Source organism: Pieris napi, chromosome 5, assembly GCF_905475465.1.
Source record: "Pieris napi chromosome 5, ilPieNapi1.2, whole genome shotgun sequence".
In the NCBI taxonomy this organism is placed as follows: domain Eukaryota; kingdom Metazoa; phylum Arthropoda; class Insecta; order Lepidoptera; family Pieridae; genus Pieris; species Pieris napi.
This window is the reverse complement of record NC_062238.1, coordinates 12,905,537-12,927,403: the sequence shown is the minus strand read 5'-3', so window position 1 is coordinate 12,927,403 and position 21,867 is coordinate 12,905,537. Positions and strand designations below refer to the sequence as shown.

General features: G+C 34.1%; 1 protein-coding gene across 8 annotated transcripts in view; it reads left to right on the top strand.

Moving 5' to 3' along the window:
- LOC125049980 (disintegrin and metalloproteinase domain-containing protein 11) overlaps positions 1-21,867 on the top strand; it is a 258,309-nt gene that overhangs the window by 110,177 nt on the left and 126,265 nt on the right. For all 8 annotated transcript variants that reach the window (XM_047649555.1, XM_047649554.1, XM_047649558.1 and 5 more), the window contains exons 3-4: positions 501-646; positions 9,682-9,729. In XM_047649555.1, the coding sequence (XP_047505511.1) occupies positions 501-646; positions 9,682-9,729 (194 nt within the window). The remainder of the gene's footprint in view (positions 1-500; positions 647-9,681; positions 9,730-21,867) is intronic.

Sequence of the window (21,867 nt, the reverse complement as noted above, 5' to 3'; positions counted from 1 at the left end):
TTAATTGTAATATTTTGGTAACATTTTTTAGTTCAATAAAAAAAACTATCTACTAGGGGTTGATCGTAGAGGGGTGAAAATTAAGGGTTGTATGTATTTTTGTATGTCTTATAAATAATAAAAGCAAAAAAAATATTTAAAAAATTAAAGTAAAAATTTAGAGACCCTAAACATTTAGGGGTTTGAAAGATAGATATTAGCTGATTCACACTTACTTATGATTACACTTACTGGATGTGCACAAAAGTTAGATTAGTTAAAATAAGGTTTTAGTTATAGTATATTTGTGTGTATTAAAGTCGGATAGTGTGAAAGTATTAAATAGATATTTGTTGGTATATCTTTTTGCATCAGCAAAGTATTGAGCTGTTCAATTAAGTAACTTTAACATATTTTATTCTTCCGTGGTTTAGCAATCTATCTATGAACAAGTCTAAACAGGATGTAGGGAAACCTATATATTTCAAGCAGAAATCCAAGAGCAATCCTTGTTTCAGAAGAAGTGGAGCGTCTGCTCCGCGAGTACACGCAAAATCAGGAGCTGGTGAGAAATATAGGCGCGCATTACTACCAGATAATCTACCCTGTGCAGCTCCGACACCACGAGAAAATGGGGATCTCCACGCGGGAAGTCAACACCCCTAAGGTCAGTCACCTTTGCATATTTACTTAGCCGTAATACATAAGGCCTGGAAATCTCTCACTTTTTATCAGGTATCTAATGAGTATTTTCTCGTTATGAACGTTAACTCTCTTTCGAATAAATCAATTATCAGAAGTTTCTAAATTTGAATAAAAAACAAATGAATTAAAAAACGGATTATTTGAAGATGTATTCCTTGTTTCGAAGTTTGTGAGTAATACTCAAGTCATCGATGTCAAAAGACTGAATGGATTTACATGACTAGACTTGATACTTTTTAGAATGTATCAAGTTTAATCTTTATATATAAAAATGAAACCCGTTTTCCGTTGTCACGACATAACATGAAAACGGCTTGACCGATTTGTCAGTTTTTTTTTAATAATATTCCTTGAAGTACGAGGATGGTTCTTACGGAGAAAATTTTAAAAAAATTGAGTGAAAAAGTCTAAAAACAACACTTTTCTATATTCCCATACAAAATATTCGTAATAATACTTGAAAGTCAATTTGAACTTTAACACCATAGCATAAAGTTCAAGTCTTAGTGGAGGGGTTCCGGAGAGGTAAATTTTTTAATTTTTTGACATAATGTATTTTTTGTCTTATCAATTTTCTTTTTTTTATCTTACTAGATAGACCGGTGTCCCCAATAGCAGAATAAGTATTAACAAAAATAAAGAATCGACTGTTAGGCGGTACGATGTTCGCCAGGCCAGCTAGTATCTTATATTAATTGCTTCGAATCTAGAAAAGAAAGGAAACAAATCAAATCTTTATTATACACACTAGGATTCCCATGTAGTAGGTAGCTAGTCTCTTCCTTTTAACATGATAACGGTCCTTGACAATAATTTCTACATAACATTTTATTAAACTTGAATTAAACTATTTTGCACAATAAGAATATTCTCTGGTTTAGAAAACGTATGATATTGTTAGTTTTGTATAGTTATAGATTATAGATAGTGTAAATTTTGTTTTTAAGAAAGTGTTTAAAGATTAAAGGGCCTCTGAAGGAAAAAAGCGTTGGGCGAAGAAAGTGATTGCGTTGCTTTTATGTACATTTGCGTTGTGCATGATGTGGTGTGGCCGGTGTTTTATATTCAAAAAAGTCTGCATATTGCATACTCGTCTAACCGTTAAAAGTTTTGTTTCATATATAACAAAGATTGTTTTTGTGAAAACCGCACCCTATAATTTTCAAGAAGGGGTGCAAATCACGTAAAAGAAACACTGTCAAATCATTAATCTCAAACCTACCTCAATTTGAAGTAAAAAATACATGAAAACACCTCGTCATAACAAGTATAATGAATCAAACGGTTCAGTGTAAAAGAAATTGTTCCAGTTTCTTGCTGACGCCATGATTAATGTCGTCCTCGCGACACCGGACTTTTTCTATTAACGAAACTTTCCTTCTCAGTACTTTTTGTTTTGTATTACTGTGTCGGAATTAGGGCCGTGACGTCACGCAAGGTGTCCATAGTTTCGTGTAAGAGAAAGTAAAAATGGAAACACGAAAGTAGAATGCGGGCTATGGGGTTATGTATTCGTTCTCAGTTAGTTTTATTTTATATAGCAATATTTAAGCAGCATGTAAAACAACCAATGGGGCTACCTTTATCTAGGTTTTTGCCTGTGTTGCTGTTTCGTGATTATTTCTTTCCTAAATATGCAATGTGATTAGCCGTCAACAATCTACATGTTTTCATTCTGAGATCTTATATATGCTAGATTTAATGAATGAGGGAGTATTAATTGTACACATATGTGGAGAGATTTAGTATTGTTGTTTGTTAAACATGATTATTTACTTATTTCAATCCTTTGGCATCGTATGCATCCATGAGTAGTCAAATCACTTGATAACTCAATTTTACTGTGTGTTATTTTTAGACAAGCAAACGAGGTCTCGTCTGCGTATGAAAGAAGCTAATTTCTATTGGTACGATGGCAATCAATAGGATTTATATAGAATAATTTAAATAGCTGCCTTGCGATTTCGTAACTTACTTTTCGAACTCACACAGCCGTTTTCACAGCTGCGGTCGCGCTCAAATCAGTCGTGAAGCAGTCATTTTACGATTTGGCATTTTGATAAACAATAAAATCGCTGTGTGAGTTCGAAAAGTGAGTTACAGAATTGCAAGGCTGTGCCCTACAATTTCTCTCCGAAATTATATAGCCTAGTAGTCTAATAAATGGACTATTATACAACAAAATTTTGTTCCTAAAAGAACCTTTAATAAAACAAATAAACTCTTTATAGAACTTATAAAATTATTGGTTATATAACCCAAAGTTTAAATACGATTAAATTTCCCGTATAATTGAACCGTTGTTATTTCCATATCTAAGTTGGGAATTTAATATGAAATATGATTATTATAGCGCCCCTCTGTTTGTTCTCGATCATAAGATTGTTAACAAGCGCTCAAACAACAAGAATTTGGAAGCAATCAAAACTTCAAGTAGCTTGATTACAGCCGCACTACGTCTTTTATTTGATCGTGATATTTAACTCTTTACGAAAAGAAAACATCTTCTTATTATAGTGCCATCTCCTTGCGAAGGTTGGCAATCATCATGGCTAGTTTAATTTTGGATGTCGCGCTTCTAAACAATGACTTGGTGCTTTGACCAAACCACGGTCTTAAGTTTTTCAACCAGGACAGTCTCCTTCTACCTGCCACTTGTATGATTAGTTGAAGGAGCTCGTATTTTAGTGTTACACAAAACGTGTCCGAAATATTTGAAAACATCTAAAAAGGGGAATTAGTAGATTCATCGCAAGAGAAACTTAAATGTGTTGATTTTGCACGAATGTTATACATGTTACTATAAAAGCAATAAGGCTTGATGCCAGCCTAGATTTTATACGTAACTTTAAAACTTCTACGACAACTATACTTTTTTGGAAACAACCGACCACGCGTCATACACATCGCATAACAATAGCGCTACAACCCTCTTAGGTCTGGCCGATTTATATATCTGTTTCATGATAATTGGTCAAGCTGATAGGCAAGTAGGTGAACAGCCTGCTGTGCTTGATATACCGACGACTTTTTGTCTAAGTCAAGCCGTATTCCTCACGATGTTTTCCTACACCGTTCGAGCAAATGTTAAATGCGCACATAGACAGAGATTCCATTGGTGCTCAGCCGGGGATCGAACCCTCGACCTCAACGATGAGATTCGACTAGGCCGACACTGCTCAACGCTATATATAAGCTACCCATGCTCATCGCTTTCCTTCAGAGGCCCTTTCATTTTTAACCACTTTTCTTAAAACTAAATTTTCTCAAGTCTCAAGCAACATCTTTTCAACCATGCTGAAACGGATAGTATTCTTCTTATGTTTGCCCGCTGTTCTATAAAAAAGAACACCTTGTGTGGGGGCTAGTGGGCTTTTAACTATACATCCGTTTTTACTGTGTAATAAAGTTTTTTCTTTTTTTCTTGCTGCAACAAAGTCTCTTAATGCAACAAATCATTTAAAATAATTCGTATACATACACACCATACATATGCCTATATCTGGGCTGTATTATGGTAGGCACCATCGGCCTGATCGCGAAATAATAACTAATTGACGGTTCATATATATTTCCATTTAATAGGAAATGTATATAAAGCTGCAGCCCTCAGAGGCAAGTGAAGAGGCCTTATCGAGATCTTTTTAGAGTTTAAAACAAGTTTCAAACTAAGTTAAATTGGCTTTCCAGCGAATATTTTGCGTGTTTAACAGCTTTGAGAGATGATTGTTGGTTAGTAGCTTCTACACATTTAAATTACTTAGATAACTTTGCATATCTAAGGAAATTAAGTTTGTAAAATTATGTAGAACGGGATTAGCCTAATGGCTAAGATACTAATTCTCAACGTTGAGTTCCCGCGTTCAAATCTCTTTTGTACGTTATGGATAAGCATTTAACACTGGACGTCGTAACCGACATGTTATAGATCCAAAAATAGATAACGTGGTCAGGCACGGAAGACCGATAAGTTCCTCTTAATTATTTAAATATTGTCATTGTATTGGCTGTGTAAGCTAGTAACTAAAAAATAAAAAAAAATAAAACAAATCTACTACTGTTAAATGTGTCAACAAACTAGAACGTAACAAAATATTAAAATAATTCCTTTATAATATATCAGGATAGATTAAGAATTATCTCATACACAAAAACATTTGTCCGATGTAGATTTTGATAAGATACCAGCGGTCATACATTCTTGGGTCGGGACTAAATCATAAGAATGCCAGTATTATGATAATACGCACAGACGACCCTGCATTATGTATAGTAAGGGAATAACTTGTGGATAGCGTCACATATTCGCTGACTTCTTTAATATATTATTTGAGTTAGATATGGGCTGATACAATTTTATTATAAAGCGTAGTAGACTTGAGATGTTCCACATATGGAAAAGTATGGATATTTCTGAAATCAATAGACTAAAACACAATATTTGTAAAATGATTATCTAGTATGTAAATGTTGCCAGGTGTATTTTAGAATAATTCTATACAAATCACATCTTAGATAATCTATTTATAATCTAAAAAAAGTGGTCCCGTAATGGCAAATGACAAACATTTAGGCAAGTAAAAATTATAGTTCAAGAAATATAATTTCTGAATCGTAAATCAAAAGTTATCTCTGAGCTTCGAAGACTTGAGTAAAAAGGCTTTTTATTATTGAGTTCACGTAGTCTGTTATATCAATTGTGTAACATCAAATTAACAAACACGTTCAACCGAATTAATGAATTTCAAACAATAAATATTGAGTTCAATTAAAAAAACCCCGAAAACAATATTTGCTTACATACAATAGTTGTGATACAGTAATTGAAGATTGTATTGAAAATGTTCAAATTTAAAAGTTATTTACAAAAAAAATATCTGCTTCCTATAGTAGTGTGGACTCAGTTTCCGCACTAAGACCCCAATTTGGTCCGTTGTGCCTTAAGTCCTGGATAATTAAGCCAGCCTAGCTCCTTCCAGAAGCTCCTAAGTGTTTCAGGCAGGCTTTACGGAGCGACCTCCGAGGATGTCTGTTGGGAAGCCACAACCACGCATTTCTGGACTACGTGCGTGACTGATTTCTCTGCGCTAATACAGCCTCTGCATAATGGACTCCACTGGCTCTGACACCCAAAATGTGTTGACCTCCGAAATGGAAAATTTCTCATTAAATAAATTCTTAATTCTCTAATCGCTAAAACCCAGCGATCCATCCAACATTAACGGCTAATCACTTATTTTCTTATAAAAACTTTATGCAGTAATATCTGTCCGCATAAGTGGTTGCATTGCAATTGCAAGCATCTAGCGTCTATTTCTCATAAATCATGGTCTACTTGGTGATACGTCAGGCTGTTTAGACAACAAACCCGTATATAATATACGGCATTTCATCGTCTTACGCTACAGTTATTAGAAATTACTGTGGTAAGTTGTCAAATGAATTTAGTGTTTACTACAAATTTTGTTGCCTACTCATATATGTACTTTTTTTGTTATGACTCAGTATGACTTTGCCTGGTTATCCATATCACAGGTTCTTGGAAACCAGTCTCCCAATATCTTCTTAATTGTAATCGTACTACTTTACGCAAGATAACGTAAACCCTGAGGTGCATTTGAATCACGGCTGTGCGCCAAGGGTATTTTTTCTGGTACGGTACAGGTAAACATAGCATGTAAAGGTATGTCTTGAGTCCAAAAATCGACGGCGTGTCAGATAAAACATATCAAATGTTTATGTAGGAAATAATATAATAATAATTTATTCCATTTCGATATCACATATTATAGACTAATTTTAGTACCAAAATCAACAACAAAAAAATGAAATAACTAAACAGCGTACACGTACTCTCCCAGAGCCGACAAGCGTACACACAATCTATCAATTTGCGACTGATCTATTGAACTGAAGATATTTACGTACTACCTCGAAATCGGCGTAAAAGTGATGCCGTTCTTTTCCAATGCCCAGAAGTCATATCAGCCTGACTGAGACCGAAGGCTGTTGCGACACTTACAAAACTTACAAACTTGACGACTCATTGGTCTAGTGGTTAGTACCCCTGACTGCGAAACCATGGGTCCCGGGTTCGATCCCCGGCTGAGACGAACATCGATGTGATGAGCATTTGGTGTTGTGCTTAGGTCTTGGGTGTTTAAATATGTATTTATATGTTTATCTATCTATAATATGTATCTATATCCGTTGCCTAGTAGCCATAACACAAGCTTCACCAGCTTAGCATGGGACTAGGTCAATTGGTGTGAATTGTCTTAAAAAAAAAAAAACAAGTTATGCAAGTTAATCATATTTACTAACGCTTTCTTTCATATCGTAGAAGATAACGTAGAGAAAACCAATGTTGGAGAAATGGTGAGACACAATCGAACCATATACTCCAAGCTGGCTCAACGTTAAATTGCAATAAAGACAGAGAAATCTCGGATTTTTAATAACAGATTTAATGAAATCGTAGCAGCAACTAAGAAATATTAGGTGTCTCAAATCGCTCAGTGTCCGAGACAAAGGCAAGAGGAAATTGTATGAAAATCCGACGCCTTTTGATGTGAAAAAGTAGCTAGGTCAGGATATCTGAAGTTCATTCAAAGAAAATATATTTTTCTTTGTCGCAACTTGCAATTTTATATTCAAATTCAGTTTTATGGGTAACTAATTATTATTTGAATATTTTATAAATGTTGTTTTGCGTTTATGACGTCATTTCTCAAAACTTTATTTCTTTTTAATGATCTTTATATCTCGTTATTTATTTGTTAAGTAAATAGCTTCAACTTTTATAGAAAAGTATAATGAGTAATATTATACATTTTTATATATATGTACATTTTGAAATCAGATTTTGTGGGTACAATATGTTGTAGATAGTGTAGAGTATTTGTTTGGAAATAATCAAAAACCTAATCCAGATGAAATCGAGTCGAGTGTTATCTAACGTGCCTTCATACTGTTTTTGAGGCTTTAACATTATCCAACTGATTCCAGTGATAAATGTAGTAATTGGCAGGTTCCAAAATTGATTTATTAATAAAATTACTTACATATTATATTAAATACATTATTATTATAATATCATTGTATTACATACATTAAATAAATCGTTTTTTTATGTACTTAATTCATTCATTTCACACATTGCAAACAAATAAATAATTATTTTTGGCTTGTATCAAACGAATCGAGGAGCAATTTTGTCGTAAATGCTTGCAGTGCAAGTTAAAATACATTTCTTTTCGAATATAAGCAAGGAATTGTTAGCAAAAAATTTAGTCGTGAATAGCAGGAGTGGGACGGCAAGTGTTGTCGAGGAAATTAGTCCTTAGAAAATATATTTCGCGTCTCAAAGAGAGCAGGCGACGAAATTTCATAACATATCTCGGAATTCCGTGGAATACTTTCTAAAATAATTTTGGCATGCGAATTTACATAACAGGATGACCAGGTAAATGACCTATGTTGATGATTATCAAAATAAAAAGAACACTTTCTGTTTAAAATTTAGACTAGCACAATTCATGGGCTTTCAAAATATAAAAAAATACTTTATAAACTCATGTATAGTCTCTGAAGACCATCTTGTTTTCTTGTCATTGACACCAATATCATTTTAAATGTAACAAATCTTTTTACGTCCGATGTTTGAATAGAGGACTCAAAGCTGTCAAATATACGTGTTAGTAATATTTATGACCGCTTCAAAAACATCACTGGGATAGGTCACAATAAATCTAAGGTCGCTATGGTAATGTGCCTACATCCGAGATGGATGTGGAAACCGGGCGAACAATTTAAATATAAACTCAGAACACTATTACGTATTCCCTTTAGCGTGCCCGTATCTACATAATTTTAGGTTGTTTTTCAAATTTTCTCAACCGCGCAACTTTGTTGCCGGTTGTTTTCGACTTTACCCAACCTTGTAACAATGTTTTCCCGGATTATCCGACATCAAATAGTTTATATTGAAAGTTTATAAGGGAAAGTTAATTTGGCTGGCGGATTTCAATAATTTTGCGATCACCGCAAGCGAACAAAGAGATCGCTTTGATGTTAAATATTAAATTCTAGTTTTGAAAGGTCATGTATTTCATTGTTGTCTTTTGTGGTTAGTTCAATTATAATTTTGCTGATTTTGTAATTGATAGATTTCAGAGATTAATTTGCCTATATTATAATTAAACTAATTTAGTTACCATACCATATATTGCGCTGGGTTCAATCCTGATCTGGTTGATGTTGCGATTGCTGGCAAGATACGTGTAGCTTCGTCGTTTCTTGTGCCGCCCATTGCTGAGTAATGGAACTCCCCTCCCACCCTGCGTGTGTTTGTTTGTTAAAATAAATTGGCACTGATCAGATGACGAGTTAATTTGTAGAATGTCTTAGACCGTATCTTTCTTAGCCTATCCTTCTTTACGCTTATTCAGTAAGCCAAGCTTTCAATACTAGAGAATGAGACGTTGTCGTTCGTGCACTACCACCCATCAGCATCTTTCTAGCGGTATCTGGGCCAGGTATTCTGAGATTTTGCTATTTGATACTCGGATCTTCTCTTATTTAACTCACGATTGGAACAGAATTTTTGGGCTCAATGAATCTAAAATAAATCAGTGGCGCTACAACCTCTTAAGGTCTTGGCCTCAGATTTTTGAATCTATTTCATGATCATTTTTAAATCTAATAGGCAAGTAGGTGATCAGCGTCCAGTGCCTGACACACGCCGTCGACTTTTTGGGTCTGAGACATGTCGGTTTCCTAACGATGTTTTCCTTCACCGTTCGAGCAAATGTTAAATTCGCACATATAAATAAAGTTCATTGGTGCACAGCCGGGGATTGAACTTACGACCTCAGGTATGAGAGTCGCACGCTGAAGCCACTAGGCCAACACTGCTGTATTGTACTCAATGATTCTATTTAAATAAAATTTTATTTTCTGGCAAAAATTTAATCGTAGGTATGTCTTTTGTTTTAGGGACGATATGGACCGGACTACCAGGGTGTTAGCCGACCACGATCAAGGGTAAGTCTTAAATGGTTATAATTATAATCGTATACGCTATTAAATATAACACCTAAGGAGGGAACAAGTTAATTGCATAGACGATAAATCTACCCTTTAATTTTATAATGAAACATTATCAAAAAAATAATTACAAATCAATAACTTAATTAATTCGCTTTTTCTTAATATTTTCTGAAATATGCAGTTACTATTATAAACTAGTAAGACCAATAATTGGACATACTTGTAATGATAAAATATTAACTATTTAATTTACATCCGAGGTCTATAATGAAGACCTCGTTTTATGATAAAGTGTAGATAGTTGATAACAATTTATTGCTTTTCTCGCGCAAAACAATTAATTTCCAATATAAACGTTAATACAAAAACAATGTAAGGAAACAGAATCCTTAATTACACAGCGTTATCAGAGCTCCCCGTAATTATTTCTCCCCAAACCCCCTTCCCCCTAACCCAGTTTTTCTCGGAAAAAAGGGAAAATTCAATCACCGGCATGACAGGAATATTTTCAATCGCTGCGGAAAAGATGCTAATTATTAAAATGAAAGGATATTGTTTTATTTTGTTTCTTACATTTCAAAAGCCTATTGAAAATGTATATAAAAGTATCCACTATTTTCTCAGACTATAAAAACTATATTAGGTAAATGGACCTGATATACCAACATTTTATGAGCCTACACATCTTTATATATATAATTCTTCTGTGAGTGTGTATGTCACTGAACTTCTCTCAAACGACTGGACCGATTTTGATGAAATTTTTTGTGTGTGTTCAAGGGGATCTGGGAATGGTTTAGATTCACAAATCAGCCCGCCAGATGGCGCTGCAGTCGGTACTTTCATACTTTGCTTTACTAATTGCTTGAAATATCATGCAGGACAACGTCTGTCGGGTCCACTATGTTATATATTACATAAGTAACTGAACCAAAGTACTCATAATATATCAAAGTTTTGGTGTAATTAAAAACGCTAACAAATTTATAAATATACAAAAATATAAATATCTTGTTTTTTATATTTATTATTAATGAGTTAAGATCGGTGGCGGTTGGTGTAGGAAAGTTCAAATATATGTTAAATAAAACACTTTTTTTTAAGCTGGGTCAACTAGCCTTAATCGTTTGAAATATGAGCTTATAACTAACATAAAATTAGGGGTAGTGAGGTCGCGACGCTAACAAAAAACTAACTTGGCTTATTTAAGGGTTCTTCAATCTACGTGACACTTCAATACAAGTGTCGACCTTTTTGGACATTATCGGAAAGGAGAATGTTATATTTAATTGACGAGCATGGGAAAAACTAAAGGGATCATTTTGGCTTCAAATGTGCGATGATTGCTAACATTTGGTTTACGCTTCGAATTATTCACTATAATATATACATGTAACTATTGTTAAGTTACACAATTCTTCTTTGACATTATAGGTACTATTGTAGTGTGTAATTATTGAAAAAAGACACTTTCGCATTATTGATGACCTTTCCTGCTGATAATGATTATTCTAAACAAAATTGACGGCCCACGCATTCTTAGTATCATATGTTTGTTATCAATCAAACTTTACTACTTGCAATAAGTGGCTAGCCTTCGTAAATTAAATGCATAGACTAAAATCTTACCGAAGTCAAGGAAAACCTGGTAACGAAACATGCTTTTATGCGTTAGAACCCACTTTGAACAAATAAGAATATATATAAAAATATGTTTTCTAAAGTAATAACTTTCTAAAGGAATTTTGGTATTGAATTTCCTTGTTTTTATTTTAGAAGGCTTACAAATCGCAATTTATTTACGAGCGTCATTTATTTTGCGGTCCTTACATAAAGATAGCTCTCGGAAGTCGAATCGTAAAAAACCTTACCTTTACGACTTAAGAACTCCATAAAAAGTTATTTTATAACAATCATCCTTCGGACATAGCTAAAACTTTTAACTCCGGCCTCTATTCGAAAAGTCATTTCGAGGTTGGAAAGTACATTTTCTTTTACGTTTTGGACTAGCTAGAGCTGTTAGCTAATAAAAAAATTTAATTAATCATTTTTACATAATAAATGATTATGCGTGAACAAATGAAGTTGTTTTAGTTGTTACTGTGATTTATTTTTTTGACATATTCAGTTCTTTATTTTTAGTTTTATATTATTAATTTTATTTTAAAAAGTAAGACTCAATTTGTTGGAAGTATTTGTGAGTGGCTCATAAAAAAAATACCAAAATATTTTTTTTTTATTATGAAATATAAGATACAGGTATCACTAATTAAATTTGAATTCGTAGACATCCCTACTTATCTGCAAAGAAGGCAGATAGTGTAGGCCGAGAGAAAAAGCCGGCGTAAAATGCTCTCGGTACTCTTTTCAAATATCAAATCATCATACAAAATAATGGCAAACATAGAAGAAACCAGAAGGACGGAGATACGGTCCGCTCTTTATTTGTATTAAATTACAAAACTGAACGGGAACCTCGCACTCCAGTTTCCAGAAGCGGCACTTGTTCACAAGCATGACGTATGAGCCAGCCTTCATCATACTATATCTAAGACATCATTATAATTTAGAATTTGCTTAACGTACTAAGTATATTCAGGACGTACATATGTGTACATGTGTGCATTGCTTTGTCGGTGTGTCTTAAGAAATGTTAATTGATATTTGTTATAAACAAAAATATACCAAACAAAGCGCTTCCTTAAGGCACATTCTGCTGCGCAATATGTAACCAGCATTATCTTTATGTAACCAGCTGCCAGTATTGGAGTATTTCGTTATAAAAAACGCCGGGGCATTCAAAAAAGGCGCACCGTGAAAGCGGTAAACACTTTATTTTTCTTGTCTTATAAACTACAACCATTCGATAAAAATAAAATCTTCCTTACATGAGCCGTACAAATCTCAACTGAGACAACCTCTTCTAAAAACGTTTATCCGACAAAAAGGAAAGCTTATATTTTGTGCTTATATATTTCAATATCCAGTTTTAGTCCATGGCGTTTTATCTTAAAAGAATTAAAAAATGTACATTTTATATATGGAATTATTAATGTTTCATACATTATGTATGAGATGCTGTCGTGCCGATATTCATACAGGCAAATTGATATTTTATGGTCCTATACGGCGGTTTGAACTAGAATTTATTGAGTTCTTTATAAAAATCGACAGCGCGTACACTCTTTATATATTTTTCAAATTAATCATTTCTCTCGCTCGCTTTTTTATATTATCACGCCTTTAGGCAGAACCCACTGATCTCCACTTGCTTCATCCACTTTCATGTCATTCACCATGCATCGTCATTTATGTCCCTTCTCTGGTACTGGATTTGGTCCAGGTATGTTTTTTTTTTTAATTTTTACTTCAAATTCAAAAATCATTTATTCATGTAGGTAACACAATGCACACTTTGGACGTCAAAAAAGAAATATATACTAAATGCTTCTAATTTTACATTCACAGCCAGTTCTCAATCTCAATCAAGGGCGTAGAACGGAAGAGAAGAACTGGCAATAAACTCTCCGCCACTCTTTTTAATCGACAAGTTTTTTGTTTTACACAACGTTTGTAAGGAGCTGTAACCATTAGACCATGTTCCACATGACATCTTAAGTAATAAATAATAATAAAATAAATCGGGAAATGCATTGCCTACGGCATGACGCGACTGCTTAGTGCAGAAGGGTTATGTGGAACCCGCGATTTTGCATACCCACTAAAACCCCAAGGCGCCACCAACGATCGCCTTTGGCGGGACGTGGTAATAGCAGAGCCGCCTTCCGACATGCGATACGGTTGCATCCGCCTCTCCACGCCCATTATAAGTTTGTGACGATACACAGCAAGTATCCTCCATAGACCGGGCCATTCAGTTTTAGAAATAGGATATAGGATGGCCAACCCTTCTTTTGACCGCATGAAGCCCTGCTTCCCCGCTTTGTCACTTTTTATTTGGCTAAGGTCCCGGTATGTACGACAAGACCTACCCAACCCGACTTTACCTTCCACGGTTGCTTTATTTATCCTACTTGTTAATCGCTTCTCTTCATCCGTTCATATAAAACACTCACTATAAAAGTCTAAATGGAGGACGTAACTCTTGACAAAAAATTAACAAACAGTATATATATATTATATATATATATATATATATATATATATATATATATATATATATATAATCTGATCGAAACTGTTAAACTGTTAAACTGTTCGAAATACATATTTTTAATTTTATTAAATTTGATGAGGGTGATTTAAAAAATCTTTTAACGTTAGATGCATTTTTATATAAACTTATATATATATTATATATATAAGTTTATATAAAAATGCATCTAACGTTACCCGAGTGAATCTCAACAAAAACTAAAAAGAAAAAATGTGAGGATCGGCCGAGTAAAAAGATTTTTTAAATCACCCTCATCAAATTTAATAAAATTAAAAATATGTATTTCGAACAGTTAATATCAAACGAAATTTTTCATTAACTTAAACTATCTGCCGTCTCAATGACAGTCGAGTTTCACTTTGAAGATAAAGCGTTTAAATGTTACCGTTATAGCTGGAAAGCAACAAGAACTTCAACTATTAAAGCAGTTTTCACAAAACGACAAACGGAAATGGACTATTTCATTAGATGCTGTTGTATCATATACAAAATCTACTCTGATATTTTCAACACCGTTTCATTGCGCAATTTATTTTAGACAATTTTAGCGTGGTGCACACGGCGATTCGAACACAGAATATTAGTGACCACTGCCTAAAACTTTTTTTAAATTCCCATACTTGCTCGAAACAAGCGAAAATCGCGTCGAACACACATTGTGAACTGCATTTCTCAGTTCCAAAAATCCACGATGTATATCACCCATAGGCTGATATCTACTTTCCTATAAATAACAATTATTAATGCCGGACGCCTAAATGTGTCGTCCCTTTGCCTTATAAGATTGTAGCTTTCATCTCTAACCACTTTCCTGAAACAAATTTTTCACTATTTCTATATTATCTTAAGCGACATATCAATCTGTCCTATGCTGCAACGGAAAGTATTCTTCTTGTGCAACAGTAATTTAATTCTAAATTACTGGCAGTTACGAGTATTACCACGCATTACCACTATGTGGAACCAGCTGCCCACTGAAGTATTTCTGAACTTATTCGACTTACGGTCCATCAAGAAAAGAAGCGTACCAATTCTTGAAAGGCTCGCAAGTGCCTTGCCGGCCTTTCAAGAATTGGTCTGACATGTGTCCATGGGCGGTCACTGAACATCAGATCAGCCTCCTGCCCGTTTTCCTCCTTTTACATAAAATATGGGGGCTAGTGCACTTTCTCTTTTAACTATACCTACATTCTCCTTTACTCGTATTATGAGTAATAGAGTTTTTGTCTTCTTTTTTTTCTTTTCTTTTCTAAGACACATTCCACCCAATTCCACGAGAATCACTTCGACATCCGTCGTTCCACAACTGAGCGTTTTTCAAGGCAGTTTTTGCCGTGCACCACCACTTTGTGGAACCAGCTGCCCACTGAAGTATTTCTGAACCAATTCGACTTAGGGTCCTTCAAGAAAAGAGCGTACCAATTCTTGAAGGGCCGGCAACGCACTCGCGAGCCCTCTGGCATTGAGAGTGTTCATGGGCGGCGGTATCTCTTAACATCAGGTGAGCCTCCTGCCCGTTTGCCCCCTGTTCTATAAAAAAAAACATATTTATCAGTCTATTTAGTTTTATTAAAATTTTATTCATATACAACTATTTCACAGACTTACAAATAAGTATTTCCCAATAGTAACTATTGTTGGACATTTATATTCCATTTTATTGTGTTATACTTAAAGCCTAAGAAGTGAAGACTCTGTTTAATACCAAGAAAAACAAATAAATAAAAGGAATCCTCAATTTATGTGATAAATATAGAAGATTATAAACAGCACTTGTAGCATTTTCCACCAAGGTAAGCCATGATAAATTCCGTTGGCGATAACTCAGCAACATTAAGCCGGGCGAGTGCGGACTGCGGGATTTATGCACTAACTTGAAAGTGTTCGCATATTAAGAGGTTTAGTGTGAATTTTCCGACGATATAAGTGATGAAAGCTGCAACTCAGATTTTACCACATCATTTGGGTTCATATGAATTTCACTGAATTTAATATCTCTGGTACAGAATGATAAAATAATGCGACAATCTAGGAAATAGAAAACAAGCAAGTAACACTATTAAGACGAAGTACTTTGTCGTTTTTCTTTTTCCACTAGTTTTTTGTTACTGTTTTTATTTTTCCATATGCTGAAGATGTTCAGTTTTTAAAGGTAATATGCTAAATGTGGTTATACTAGTAGACTGATATTAAAAGATAAGAATCTAAGAAATGCTCTTACACTCTATTATTGTTACTATCTACCAATAGATATAGGTCATCGTGTACAGAAGATACACCAAGTGCCAGGACCAAGCTACAAAATCAATCAGATTATAATACTGTTTTATTCTTTCGTGTATTCCTTTTTTAAATTTTAATTCCATTTGATGAAAGAGACGAGTATGTCATTGAAAGTATTGCTACTGATTTTTATTATTAGTTAATAACTTAAGTGGTTTCATTAATTTAATTCTTAACGCTTTTTCGATTACAAGTCTTTTGAATTATAAATATAACTGCCAATACGATTCGCCACTTTTCTACATGATAAAACTACAAATATTTTCAAGTTCAGAAACCAATTTCACAAAAAAAAAATGTTATTTTAAATATCTTCTAGACTCGTTGATATGTATAAATACCTACCATAAAATAATTTCAAAAGTATATAAGAAATGAGACTGATAAAACTGCACTCGGCTCTTATATTCCAAGGCTGGCTCCAATTAGTTCCTCTTCGTTAGATCTTTAAGTTGCGCGATCTTTAATCGAATGCTTTGAAAAACTTTTAATAAAGCAGAACTTTATTTTATTTAATATTATAAATGCAAAAGTTGTGTATGAGCTAAGCAGGTTTGCGAGAACTGTTTTAAGATTCGCATTTAGATTGATTTTATTTTACCTAACCTGTGTAACTGAAATTTATAAATTGAATTTATTGTAATATTACTTTAATTTTTTTATTTAAATGTCATTGCTTGTGGCGGCGTCCATGCGTCGGGTTGTCTCTCTCCCTAAAATATGGCGAGGGGGCCGATGGCTGGCCATGCGTCATACTCGTGAACGGATGCTACTTGTGGTGACTTGTCGTACTTAAATTCGTGTATGCGGTGATGTTAATTATTTCGACTATGTGTTTGCGTATTGTTCCCACGAGAATGTAAGTGCGTGCTCCTATTTCACCATGCCTCGTGCTGATAGAGGACAACTCTTTGTTTTTAATTTATGTTATTATTATTAATTACTTAAGATGTCATGTGGAACATGGTTTAATGGTTGCAGCTCCTTACAAACGTTGTGTAAAAAAAACATTTTTATTCTATTTTTATGTATTTTTTATTTTTGTAACAGTTATGTTTACCAAAATTGTCATATATTTTAGAAAGAATAAAGAAAATATAACATATTCTGTAGACATAGCATTATGTATGATGTGGTAAACGTCAATAAATATAATCAAATCCTGGATCTTACTTTTAAAGATCACTTCATGTTATCATGTACTACACAAGAGTAGATTACTCCACCCCATGGCTTAAGGTTTAAGTGTTTAAGTATGATAGCGTATAAGCCAGAGATCCGATTCCTAGCAAAACAATAAACCCCTTACCTTAAATACAGCTAAAGTCTTTATATTTAAACAATTTAGTCTCTAAGAAAATAGCGGATGTATATTATGATGTACTATTCCGATCACTTTGATAATTTATTGTGTGAATGATCATGGATGTTGGATATCTGAAACATTTATTATATTTATGTTAGAAAATATGTCGGTTAAATTAGATCAGAATGCAATTTTATCGGGGTTTTTAGATTATTTATTAGCCTTATAACAGTATTTTGCTATTACCTTATTAAAAGGCAAATATATACCTACCATAATATAATACTGAATTAGTACTTACTCCTGAAGCTTGTAATATACTTTTGATATACACCTATAATACTTAATTAAACTAAATTTTATCTTTATTATTTAATGGCGACATAGCTATGTGAATGTTGAGGCAATCCAACTCCTTGACACAAATTAGCCATTTATTATTGTATTGTACAGGCTAGATTACAATTCATGTAAGGTCGCACTCTCTTGTGTGAACTTTATTGTAGGAAAAAAAAATATATTTTAACAATAGGTATCGCAGATATGAATGTAAAATAACGTTGTATTTCTTATACATTTTCTGATTTTTGTTTCATGCTTGTTAGTGGCCGATTGTTAGTTTTGATAAGGGTATAATAAAGACGTCTTGTTTGTATTTGATTTCGTATGAAAAAAAAACATCAATAGCGCTACAACCTTTTTAGGTCTGATCATTTGTTAATCTAATCGGTAAGTAGGTGATCAGCTTTCTGTGCCTGACACACGCCGTCGACTTTTTGGTTCTAAGGCAAGCCGGTTTCCTCACGATGTCTTCCTTCACCGTTCGAGCGAATGTTAAATGCCCACGTTGAAAGTCCATTGGTGCACAGCCGGGGATCGAACCTACGACCTCAGGGATAAGAGTCGCAGGCTGATACCACTTGGCCAACACTGCTCAATATTCGTATGAAAATACTTCAGGCAATATTAGCATCGGACAATGCATACAAAGTAGCAGTGTCCATTTCAATGTTTCATTGTCAGTTCAATAGAGTGCTGATTGCTGCGTAGAATTAGGTTTAGTTTGGATTCGACAAACTGATATTTCTCTTTTGATAGTCAAATTAGCAATTTGTGTGCTGGTATTGCATTTTGATATAATTATTTTTTGTTTTTAATTCAGTGAATCTATGGAAATGTTGGAAAACTATTTAAAAACCTTTCATAATTCTGTAAAGACGCCAGTTGCGACGATTATTCTCTTTCTTTTTTATAAAACAAGGCTCTGATGTTTAGTGATACTGCCGCTCATGGACCTTCGACAGTGTCAAACCGCCTCTATTCTCGAAGAACCCTTGGTCAAATTGGTTCAGAAATACTACAGTGGGCTGCATAGCAGTGGTGCGCGGCAAATCTGCCTTAAAAACGCTCAGTTGTAAAAGGACGGACGTCAAGGTGATACGGGTGGAATTTGGTATTCTTCCTTGAGGTCCGATGATGAAACTTACCTACAGGTATTAATCCAAACAATTCCTCTGAACGCTCTCCATGGTAAATGCGGTAGAATATGCAGAGACCACATCACTACGCAACGCCAAGGGATCAAGCCGCGCTATGGATAAAACCCTTTTATGAACCAAATGACCAATTCATTAACGTTTTATTAACAACGGTTTTCACAAAAACAGTTGCCCACTTTATTCGACAACCTTAAAAGCCTTAAACCACGAAATCATGCTGAAAATAGACAGCTTTCCAACTCATATGTGTCATCACCGTCTTTATTTTTTCAAATGGGATTAGGACCGAGACTGTTTGATTTGTTCTGTTATCTGAACCAACAAAATCTCAAAATACCTGACGTATATTTTATAATGGGAGGCTCCATATTTCAACACGATTTTTATTGACGAGTAGCGAATGAAACTTTACCGTGAAACTGCGGCACTTCATCAATTTACACCATTGGCGCAAAATTGTAGCATTTCATCATATAGCGACTATAGCAGGCGTCGGTATGATTTGGAAGCTGCCAACGTCATTTTTCATCGCTCCACTTTGCTCTATGCTTAAATTTATCATCTTGCAATGTTTTAAGTCGAGTAATGGGACGCCAATTCAAAAAAATCAAAATCATTTATTAATTTAGGTAACACAATGTCAATAAAGATATTAAATGCAAAATGCTTCTAATTTTACATTTACTGTCAGTTCTTAAATCAAGGGCGTAGAACGGACGAGAAGAACTGGCAATAAACTCTCCGCCACTGGTTTTCGCCAAGTTATTGTTTTACACAATGCTTGTAAGGAACTGCAACCATTACACCATGTTCCACATGACTTCTTTAGTAATTAATGATTAAAAACAAAGATTTATCTTTTATCAGCAGTAGGCATGTTGAAATAGGAGCACGCACTTACATTCTCGTGGGAACAACACGCAAATACATAGTCGATACCAACCCACCGAATATTGTACTAATTTAGTATGACTAAAGATAGTATATTTACATTTTACATAATCTTTTCTTAATATCTAAATAATAAACTATCAGCAAACTGATATTATTCTTATACAGCAGTTTTGTCTAAAGACTGAACCCTTTTTATCTTTCAATTATCACTTTTTGTTTATCACATAACGAGTCCCGACTATTTACAGCTGTCAGCAACGACATCAAAATGGCGGCTTTACGCCTTCCCCACGCAATACATCATATAAATTACTCCACATAATCCTTGATAATTACTATAGTTTTCGAGCATGGTAAAATTGGTAATAAACACTAAATATAACTCGGCTCTACGTTTGATTTTCGCCAATTCTTAAACTCAAAATATCTTTATTCATATAGGTAAACAAGTACACTTATGAACGTCAAAAATAAGTTAAATTAATTGTAAATTAACATTTACTACCAGTTCGCAAGTCAAGGGCGTAGAGCGTTAGCATATTATGTCCAGGGTTCTAAAAAAAATAAAAGAAAATCACATTTCCCGGGCAACGTTTTATCAGGTTTTATACATCTCGGACACACGAACGTAGTGTCAAAACATTATAGAACACTAAGACTGTTAATGAACATTACCTTAGTTTAAACTATTCACTAGTATTGTAGAAAATTAAGTCAACATAAAATTACTTGTTAGCCATAATTATTGTATAGGCTAGGTTGTAATTCATGTAAAGTCGCACTACGAAAAAAAATCTCGCAGAATGTAAAATCGTATATATATATATAACCCTTATAACATAAAATTTATTTTATAATAGTTTAAGCAAGCAGGGAGTTAGAAGTTTCCTTAGTAACGAGTTAGGTAAAGCTTGCGTTGAAGTTTCCAACGAACATTTATTATGTATCACTGCAACTTAGACTTTTTGTCGTTGTTTAGAACTATCCTTAAGTGAAATTGAGTTCATAAAGAATCAGTGGCTTTGTTTGAATTTACAAATTTTAAAGTACTTTAGTAATATTAGTTCTTAGACGGCGTAATGTTATAATACTTGTTATTACGAAAACAAATATCTTGATCATATAGTTTTAGCTAAAAACAAAAGAAACAATACTTTCTTTGTTTCGCCATTAGGCGACGCCCTTATAATCTCACCAATAGAATGGTGTCTCTATGGAATTTATCCAGACTGAACACATTAGTAACTACTGCTGGTGTATTTAATTGATATAGAAACAAAAATTGTGCTTAAAATATACTGAGTAGAAATTTTGATTTCGGTGAAATTTCACCTCAAAACAATAATTGTTATATTCGGTTTTTCATTTCGGCACAAAAGAAATTTTCCATTTGACAATTCACGAGAGCCTTTACCAGTTATATGAAAATTAATTTTCCTCCCAAATCAAGGTAAACTTGACGTCAACAAGTATTTCAATATTACCCTTAAGATATGAAACTGAAAATGTTTTAAAAAGTTTGCATTTACTCCACATTTGCCTGCCAATTTTGCTTTTTATTTGTAAGGGCCAGTTTGCATAGGATATGTTACGTTTGGAAGCAAATAATGGTTGGGATCCGGGTTTATATTAGCCTCTTTTGAGTCATTGAAATCATATCTGCGGGAAAGTGGTTCACGTTAAAATTCAGATAAAATACCGGATCATCTGCGCACAATTACGCAGTCATAAGACAAACACGCCCTTGAATTTAAAATATAATAAAATAGATCAGACGTACACTCATCCCAGAGGTCGTAGGTTCGATCCCCGGCTGTGCACCAATGGACTTACTTTCTATATGTATTTAATATTTGCTCGAACGCGGAAGGAAGACATTGTGAGGAAACCAGCTTGCCTTAGACCCAAAAAGTCGACGGCGTGGGTCAGGCACAGGAGGGTGATCACCTCCTTTCCTATTGAAACAGATGTCG